Source organism: Ictalurus punctatus, chromosome 10 (genome assembly GCF_001660625.3).
Source record: "Ictalurus punctatus breed USDA103 chromosome 10, Coco_2.0, whole genome shotgun sequence".
NCBI classification, from domain to species: Eukaryota; Metazoa; Chordata; class Actinopteri; order Siluriformes; family Ictaluridae; genus Ictalurus; species Ictalurus punctatus.
In genome coordinates this window covers 8,287,520-8,297,500 of record NC_030425.2, presented here as the reverse complement: position 1 = coordinate 8,297,500, position 9,981 = coordinate 8,287,520, and the positions used below count along the sequence as shown (strand labels likewise).

Sequence of the window (9,981 nt, the reverse complement as noted above, 5' to 3'; positions counted from 1 at the left end):
ATTTCCAGCTTCGATATACTGAAAACAGAGAGATTAACAGGTTCATTATTTGGTAATATAATGCTACAATATTCTTGTTATATAGTCTTATATATTGTTACATTCTTGTTATATAGTTTTGTTATGTTATGTTATGTTATGCTATGTTATTATGCTATTTAATTATGGCACATTTACCATACAATACCGCCAACATTATTCCATAATGACTTTTATGGATTGCTGTTTCAACATGTCATTTTCGACCGTTTCGACTATGCTTTGCTCTGCGTAGTCAGTCTCATGTGGAAAGAGAGAGAGAAAAAAAAAGAGACTAAAAATAATGTCGAAGTGCTATTTTAAACACGAGTATATGTCCTAACCTCAATAAAACATGTCACGTGTGTAGCCCTCACCCACATCCTTCTTTTCATGATTATTAATTAAGGATACATGATTTAGCATACGGGTACACTTAAATATGACTCATCGAATACTAAAAGCACTCATCTAGAACATCTCAAAATGTTCAGTATTAATTGCCATTCTTCTGTTATACAATTGCACACTGTTGTTTGCAAAATACTGAGAACAAAAATTCTAACTGGTCTTATTATTCTTATTTGTACAGAAGACAAAATAAATCTCATAATGCCCCCTGCAAGGCCATACAACCAATCTATAAGGCCTCCTCTGCCTTTTAGAGCTTACAGTGGTTCCAGTGTCTTCTGTACACAGGAAAATGTCATAGAGTGCATGCAGTACATCAGCAAAGTAAGTATACTGTAGTAAGTTCATTTAGATCATTTAAAAGAACATAAAATCAAGCCCTGGAATGTAGACTAACGTTTTACTTGACTATTCTCTGTATTACATACACAGGAACTGTCATCTCTGGGTTTGCCATCGATTTTCTATGACTCAAATAGAAATCAAGAACTTGATATCATTTTGATCCTAAATAACATGTATGAGCTTCTGCAGCTCCATCACTTTGCTGTAGGAAGTATAGATGAACATGAAGTAGTACAGCTTAAGGTCAGTATCTTCAGCTCCAAACTCAAAACATTTTGTTCTTTTTATCCATGGGAATTCAGGCTTACTGCATTTTTCTTTTTTCAAGGTTAAGTGAAACTACAACATCTTACTGATAAACAGAGAATGATTTTGGCATCAACAACTGCAAAGTTTTAAAGTTTTAAAATGACCAGTCATGATTTGTGTGAATAACATTTAAGTCTTGTGTGTCTTGATCCCATTTTCTAGGACCAGCTTGAACTTTCTAAGAATGAAAATGGCAAGTTATGCAAGCGAGAACAGCAGTTAGAAACTAATATAAAGGCTTTACAAAGATGTTTGAAAAAAGAAAAAGAGGAGGTAAGGACGTTAGCTACGAATAGGAGAGTATTAAGGCCACTTACATTACATATTGCTTTTAGTATTGTAATATATAATAGCATATATAGCATACACATACAGTACATTTACATAGCAAAGTGTATTTCTATGTAGTTTCAATAAGCCATGTTCTTGTATTCAATTATGCCCAGTATTTTGGATGTATGTTCGACGACTGTAACGCTGTTATAAATGCTCAACAGGTTCAGAAGCTTCAGAGCATCATTGCAAGCCGTGCCACGCAGTACAACCACAGTATGAAGAGGAAAGAGAGAGAGTTCAGCAGGCTTAAAGATCACCTCAATCAGTTACTTACTGACAAGACGGACATGAAACAGAGTATGGAAACATTATTGTCATCCTGCATTCCGTGTTTTCTTACATAAAAAAGGAAAACGATCATCTTTACGCATTAGTATAGATGTATTAGTATTAAATATTTGACTGAAACTGTGTGTTTAGTGTGGGTGTGTTCAGGAGCGCTTTCCCACCGAACAGCATTGCACAACCTGCCAGCAAACCCAAACCAAATCCTGTCCAAGTGTGGGTGTCATTTTCCTATTATGTAAAGCCAACTTTCAAAGTAGGAGGAGGTTATTGTGTAGTGACTAATATTAATTATACATGAATTGTGACTCACGACTTATACATGAATACAGTTCTACTTTTTTTTTTTCCTTCAAAGAAGCCATGCATATTTCTTTTCATGGTAAAAATGTGTGTGGTGCTGTTGCATGGCCTCCTCAAAGGGTGCATGCACATTTAAACAAGCAAGGCAAGCAAAGAGTTTAGTCTTCATGGACACATAATCCTTAGCCTAGATCTGCTTCACATCGTAAAGGAAAATGTTTTTTTTTTTTTAAATGGTATTGCTCTTCAAATTCAACTCAACAGTTGTTATGTAGTGCCCAGTTGTCATACGTGTATGGTTTCGTGTGTGTGTGTGTGAGAGAGAGAGAGTGAGAGAGAGAGAGAGACCCCGCAACACACCTCCAAGTCAAAAGTTAGGAAATATTTTGGAGTCTCTCCTCATGGTACAATAACTCCCTACACTCTGCTGTATTTTGTCATCATGAACAGAACTCGCACTTAACTTTACACCCTTTATCATAGTCGACTGCATTACATTTAACACTAGGAGAACAAACTTTAATGAATGTATGTGTGTGCTCTCTATCAGGGATGGAGATGTTGAATTATGTTGAGGGGTCTGATGGCAGGAGAGGTCAGTTGAAAACTGGATGGACGCATTCAAGGTACCTTCATCTTGTGGTGTTGTGTACTGTATTCCCTTGCATTTTATTTGAGTGCGTTCCTTTTCAGCAAGAATAGGGCTGTGGGTTGTATATTAAACCACAAGAGAGCTGTATTACAGTAATTTTATCACGGGTAAGGGTGTTCTTAAGCACAACGCAAAGTACTTGTACAAGCTTACTGTCTGTTTTGTCTGTTCAATTCGAATGTATCTGCATTCGGTTACATCAGTAAGAAGTAAAAATGGCAGTACTGTCAGCATGGTGTGGGAATTCTGACATTTCTACATCAGTTCATAAATTGGTCTGAATTAAACATGTGTGCATGTGCAGTTATTTTGTGCTTTTGTAGTCCCCCCCCCCCCCCCCCCCCCCAAAAAAAAAAAGTATATAAACTAGTGGTCTAATTTAAAACACCGTGCCCTTGACCAGACACTCATGAACATGATCTTCGTCCCATGATTTGACTTTTATCTGATTTGATTCATTTTCTTTATCAGACATGAAACTGAAGTGTGCAGGACTCTTCTGAATGAGTTTGATAAACGCCAGAGGGAGCTGATGCTGGAAAATTTTGAGTTGAAAAAAGTGCTCCAGCAAATGAAACAGGAAATGGTGGTCATATTAAGTCCAAAGAACCACACCAAAAGACAGGAGAAATTCACTGAATTCACTGAATTCACAGGTCAGGTCAGTCGATTAGAGTTTTCTTGATGACGAAGACGCATTATGCATCAAATTATTTCCACTCTCAAATCCCATGTTGGTTTAATATTTTTTTTATTTGTTGTTCTTTGCATGTTGTTCCTCATAATACTGGATACCTAGCAAATATCTGATGAGGAGGAGACTTCTTTTAAGGGGACTTTAGAGATGTCGTGTGAGCATGCTCGCGAGAAGCTTACCAACAGCATTCGGGAGCAGTGGAGAAAATTGAAATATCATATGGAAAGTCTGGACAGCAAAGGTATGTGGCCAAAAGTATGTGGACACCTGACCATCACATCGATATGTGGTTCTTCCACAAACTGTTGCCAGAAAGCTAGAAGCACACGATTGTATGTCTTTGTATGCTGTAGCATTAGAGTTTCCCTTCACTGAAACTAAGAGGCCCAAACCTGTTCCAGCATGACAATGCTCCTCTGCACAAAGCAAGCTTGATGAAGACATGTTGTGCAAAGGTTAGAGTGGAAGCCCTGTCCTCAACCCCACTGAACATTCCATTCCTCCCCACCCAACATCTGTGCCTGACTTCATTAATGTTCTTGTGGCTGAATGAGCACAAAACCCCACAGTAACGCTCCAAAATCTAGTGGAAAGTCTTCCCAGAAGAGTGGAGATTATTATAACAGCAAAGAGGGGTTAAATTTGGAATGGGATGTTCTACAAACACATATTGGGGGCAGTGGTGGCTTGGCGGTTAAGGCTCTGGGTTACTGATCAAACGGGCGGGGGTTCAAGACCCAGCACTGCCAAAGCTACCAATGTTGGGCCTTTGAGCAAGGCCCTTAACCCTCTCTGCTCCAGGGATGCTAGTATAAAAAATAATGCATAATTAATTAGTACCATTTACTTCCATATATGATCCTTTTCAACATGTTATGCAATTTAAATGAAATTTTGATTTCGGAACTGTTTGTATTGCAGCATTTGTTTTGCAGTTGGGAAAGGGGGTCGATGAGGAGATGATTTCTAAGCAAGTACATCAGGAAGAAACAGAGAGACTCAAAATGGAGATCCAGCAATGCATGGACTTTATTCAGACTCAGCAGCAGCTCTTGCAGGTGAACAGCTACACAATCATATGATGTATCTGATGGTTAGGAAAATTAAATTCAACTTCAACCTTCTGTGTACTTCTGTAATCAATAGCAACAGCTAAATACTCCATGTGACGAGGAGACTGCAGCTGTCCTGAATGACTGCTACATGTTAGAAGAGAAGGAACGCTTGAAAGAGGAATGGAGAACTTTTGAGGAGCAGAGGAAGAACTTTGAAATGGAGAGGCGGAGTTTTACAGAGGCAGCCATTAGATTGGGGCATGAGGTTAGTCATCTTGGGGAGTATTCAGAGTTGAGCAGTTAAGCAGAAATCGCACACGTCGGTATTCAGACCTCAGACATCACCATATATTTACAGATTACATAGACAACAGAATGGAAGAGGCATAATTATGGAAAAATCCAAACTGAAATATTTAATTTATCTAAACATTCAGACCCTTGGCATCCTTTGCTGTGACTATTTTGACTCTCTAAAACTTGACTGAGGTTCACTTGTTGCAAATTCCATTGATTGGACATGATTTAGAAAGGCACACACTTCTATGTATAAGGGCCCACAAATCATAGTGCATGTCAGACCAAACCCAAGCCATGAACTCCAAGGAACTCCTCATAGACCTCTGCAATCAAATTGTCTTGAGACACAGACCTAGGGAATGGTATAAAACCATTTCTAAAGATTTTAATGTTCCCAGGAGCACAACGGGCTTCATGCTCTACATCTGGTAAACTCCAGGTACTGCTCATCAACTGGCTAATACCATCGATACAATGAAGCATGATGGTGGCAGCATCATGCTATCGAGGTGATTTTCCGTGGCAGGGATAGGGAGACTGGTCAGAATTGACAAAATGATGAATGCAGCCAAATACAGAGGGATCCTGGAAGAAAACCTGCTCTAGTGTGCGCATAATCTCAGACTGTGGTGAAGGTTCACCTTTCAGCACAACAACAACAACCCAAACCATACAGCCAAGAAAATAATGGAATGGGTTTGGGATAAGTCTCTAAATGTCCTTGAGTGGCCCAGTCAACACCCAGACTTGAACTCCATAGAATATCTGTGAAAAGACCTGACGTTGTAGTTATAGTATAACTATCTAGTATAGTTCACAGATGCTACCCACATCCAGGTATGCAAAGCTTGTAGAGCCTTACCCAAAAAGACTCAAAGCTGCAACTGAGTGCTACTACAAAATACTTAATAAAGGGTCTGAATACTTATCGAAATGAGAGACTTCACTTATTTTATTATTTTGTCATTATGAGGCATCAGAATATTTTCCGAACCCAATGTAAGATTAATGAAAGGATGAATGAATTAATGAATGATTAAATAATCAAGGAATGAATTAATCATATGGATCATCGCTGCTACAATGTTTTATTTAGTGCGCAAAGGTTTATCAGTTAAACCATTGGTTTACATACAATTCTTTACACAAATAGACATACACCCATCAGCTATAACATTGAAACCACCTGCCTAATATTGTGTAGATCCCCCTTGTGAGACCATCAACATCTCTGACCCTTCAAGGCATGGACTCCACAAGACCTCTGAAGGTCCTGAAGTCCTGTCAATCGTGAGGTGCTGTCTCCATGGCTCCGACTTGTTTCTCCAACACATTCCACGGATGCTCGATTGGATTGAGATCTGGGGAATTTGGAGGCTGAGTGAACACATTGAACTCTTTGTCATGTTTCTCAAACCATTCCTGAACAATTTTTGCAGTGTGGCAGGGCAGATTATCGTGCTGAAAGAGGCAACTGCCATTAGGGAATATTGTTGCCATGAAAGGGGTGTACTTGGTCTGCATCAAGGTAGGTAGGTGGTACGTGTCAAAATAACATCCACATGAATGCCAAGGCCCAAGATTTCCAAGCAAAACATCACAGAGAATTACACTGCCTCCGCTAGCTTGCCCTGCTCCCATAGTGCATTCTTTTTCCATTTCTTCTCCAAGTAAGCAATGCACACGCACCTGGCCATCCACATGATGTAAAAGAAAACGTGATTCATCAGACCAGGCCACCTTCTTTGATTGCTCCATGGTCCAGTTCTGATGCTTACGTCCCCATTGCAGGTGCTTTCAGTGGTGGACAGAGATCAGCTTAGGCACTCTGACCGGTCTGCAGCTATGCAACCCCCTATGCAGAAGGCTGTGATGTATTGTGTGTTCTGACACCTTTCTGTCATAGCCAGCATTAACTTTTTCAGCAGTGTGTGCTACAGTAGCGCTGTGGGATCGAACCTGACGGGCTAGCCTTCACTCCCCACACGCATCAATAAGCCTTGGGCTCCCATGACCCTGTTGCCAGTTCATCAGTTGTCTTGGTAGGTACTAACCACCAGGGGAACACCCCATAAGACCTGCTGTTTTTGGAGCTGCTCTGATGCTATGCTGTGTTGGCATATGAAAAAAAAAAAGTCAATCTTTTCATGACCGGTTCACTGACTTCTGCTGCAACTCTCAAAAGCAGATACGGTGGTTATCACCACCACCTGAGATTAAGCTTCAGCTGCTGTAGGTAGAGAATATTAGACTAATCTAATATTATTAAGCATTAATTAAACATGATAATCAGGACACTCAGCCTTAATATACACTTACTCATTACTTTTAGATCTAGGGTTAGGGTTACTTATCTAGGGATACTTTTAGATCTTTCAATGTTAAATTGAAATTTGACAGCAAAGTTAAAAATGCAGTCTACTTGGATCAGTTTGAGGGTTCAAAGTCAAGTGCGCGATTTAAAGGGGGGTGGTCTTGACATAGATTACTGTATATGGCCAAAAGTATGTGGACACCTGACCATCACACCCATACAGCATGTGCTTTTTGAACAGATTTAGTTCTCCTTTTGCTGTTATAATAACCTCCACTCATCGGAGAAGGCTTTCCACTAGGTTTTGGAGCATAGCTGTGCTCATTCAACCATTAGTGAGGTCAGGCACTGATGCCGGCCAAAAGGTATGTGCATCAGTAAGAGAGTGATAAAGCATTGAATTGTATGGTCCCCACTGAAAGTATTGGAACAGCAAGGCCAATTCTTTTGTTTTTGCAATACACTGAAGACATTTTGGTTTGAGAGTAAAAGATGAATGGGAGACGATGGGTCCGAGTTTCAGCTTGCATTTACTAATATTTACATCTTGATGTGTTAAACAATTTAGAACATGGCACCTTTGGTGGCAGACCATCTAATTTTTAGGTGAGCAAAACCTTCCCCTTTTCCCCCAGATGAAATCATGTCCTGTGTTGGCATTGCTTTCTGGGTCATTGTCTTGCTTAATGATGAAGTTCCTCCCAATAAGATTGGATGCATTTCTCTGTAAATTGGCAGACCTAATGTTTCTGTTTCATTCTGCTGTTACCATCATGAGTTATGTCATCAATAACTATTAGTGAGCCCATTCCAGAAGGAGCCATGCCAGTCCAAGCCATGACACTACCTCCACCGTGCTTGATCAATGAGCTTGTATGTTTTGGATCATGGGCGGATCCACACTTTGGCCTTTCCATCACTTTGGTAGAGGTTAATTTTGGATCCAGAACTTTTGTGGCTCATCTCTGTATTTCTTTGTGAATTCTTTGTGGTATCATTCATCCGTGTCAAGTGGAGGATGTTTGAGATGTCACTGTTGTTTTGGGGCTTTTCTTCACAGCTCTCACAACGTTTCTGTCATCAACTGCTGTTGTTTTCCTTGGTTGACATGTTCAACATCTGCTTGTTAATACACCAGTGGTTTCTTTCTTTTTCAGGACATTCCAAACTGTTGTACTGGCTATGCCCAAGTTTCAAAATGGCTTGCTTTTCTCCCTTAGACAGCGTTCTGGTCTTCATGTTGGTTTATCCATTTTAAGAACAATTGCAGTCTTCACAGGCAAAACTCAGGGCTCAAACCAAGAGTAGACATTCAGAGCTATTAATTGCTTAAACAATCAATCTAACAGGGCACACCTGGCCAACAAGAACAATACTTTCAGAGGGAACTGTATTTGGATGTGTTGCTATGCATTTTTGTTGGACAGGATTAACTTTTCCAGAATTCTCTAAACTCAGTGGAATTCATTTTCTTACACAACAAGAACTTTCTACATAAAAATGTAAAAAGTGCTCAAATTTAAGCTTGGACATTTTCTTTCGCAGAGGAAATTATTTGAGGAAGATCGTGCAACCTGGCTAAAACATCAGTTTTTGAACATGACGTTCACAGAGCAGATGAGGACACATAATGTCATATCAGAATGTAAGTCAGTGCCTGCTTTAATACTATAATAATATGCTTTTTAAGATTTAGACATTGTCTCAATTTTTTATTTTTTACAGATTCTGGACAAGAACAGAAACACATATCAGCTCCCAAAACACCACTCTAGCACTGTGAGTAAAAGGCTAATGAAAGCATCCAGTGGGATGTACTGACTGCAGCTGGAAACTAGGAAGGTGTATTCCAAGCCACCAAAGTTTATAATCACAAATGGGATGGTATCTCACGGATTCATGTACCACCGACTAGGGTGGCTTAAAATACGTATACATTGTCGTGCTTTGCTATGGTTTTGTATGTTATGGTTTTTGATGCAGAATCATAGAAGACGTCTTAAGCTTCGTAAAGAAACACCTTTTTTGACTTACTGTTTAAAATGCACCATTGCTCTACATGATGTTACAGCTACAAGAAATACAGTGCTTTGTGCTTTGGTCACATTGTACAGGTGCATTTAATGCTTACGTACCAAGCAGTAATTTGCATATCTTGTTCAGTGCATAATACTTACATGTTATTAACAGGTTTATAGGATCTTTGATGGGAAGGAGCTGCCTTATGAAACAGTAAGAGAAACACACCTCTGTAACCCTATATCACTCATCTTTCTGGTGTATGATTAGCAAAGGTATTATTTGTGATATAAGTTTCAGAATTCATAGAATTCATTTACGTATTTAAGAATTAATCTAATTAAGAGTTTTAAGTGTTTAAGGCATATTTTAGTGTCAACTATTTAGTGTCCCCTAGTTATAGTTATCCCCTTTATTAGTTGTAATTACACTAACATTAAGTTCCTTGAAATGTCTATATCCCAGTTGTTGTGAAGAAAGTTTAATGAATAATCATGTGGATATACTGAAAAATAAATTTGGCTTTATATTTTTATTGTGTGCATTCATTTATAATTTTTTTTATTCCAAAACTCAACAAGAGTCTGTCATCTTATTTATATATATATATATATATATATATATATATATATATATATATATATATATATATATATATATATATAATCTCAAACCCAAATGGTTTTGTGTATAGCAAAAATAAAAGAATTGGCCCTGCTGTTTCAATACTTTCAGAGGGAACTGTACCTAATATGGACCTTGCAGAAACCCAAGTAAAGGTTAGAAATTACATTAAAACATTTCTATAGCAGAGATGTATGTATGTAAGTATGTTAAAGACAGACAATTTTGGTCAAAACCCAACTTCTTTTATATTTATGTGGAGCAACAGCCAACATGGTTTCCCATAACATTTATGTATAATCTGTAACTCTCT

At 38.7% G+C, this 9,981-nt stretch overlaps 1 protein-coding gene across 1 annotated transcript in view; it reads left to right on the top strand.

Moving 5' to 3' along the window:
* Positions 1–9,579, top strand: part of LOC108270589 (afadin- and alpha-actinin-binding protein) — a 10,180-nt gene extending 601 nt beyond the window's left edge. Inside the window, exons 2-13 of the mRNA XM_017477419.3 lie at positions 1–52; positions 611–753; positions 862–1,017; positions 1,246–1,356; positions 1,581–1,716; positions 2,558–2,633; positions 3,131–3,320; positions 3,459–3,597; positions 4,278–4,414; positions 4,503–4,676; positions 8,571–8,670; positions 8,751–9,579. The exon at positions 1–52 is cut by the window's left edge and continues 42 nt beyond it. Coding sequence (XP_017332908.1) covers positions 631–753; positions 862–1,017; positions 1,246–1,356; positions 1,581–1,716; positions 2,558–2,633; positions 3,131–3,320; positions 3,459–3,597; positions 4,278–4,414; positions 4,503–4,676; positions 8,571–8,670; positions 8,751–8,800 — 1,392 coding nt within the window. The 5' untranslated portion in view covers positions 1–52; positions 611–630 and the 3' untranslated portion in view covers positions 8,801–9,579. The remainder of the gene's footprint in view (positions 53–610; positions 754–861; positions 1,018–1,245; positions 1,357–1,580; positions 1,717–2,557; positions 2,634–3,130; positions 3,321–3,458; positions 3,598–4,277; positions 4,415–4,502; positions 4,677–8,570; positions 8,671–8,750) is intronic.
* Positions 9,580–9,981: the final 402 nt, after the last annotated feature.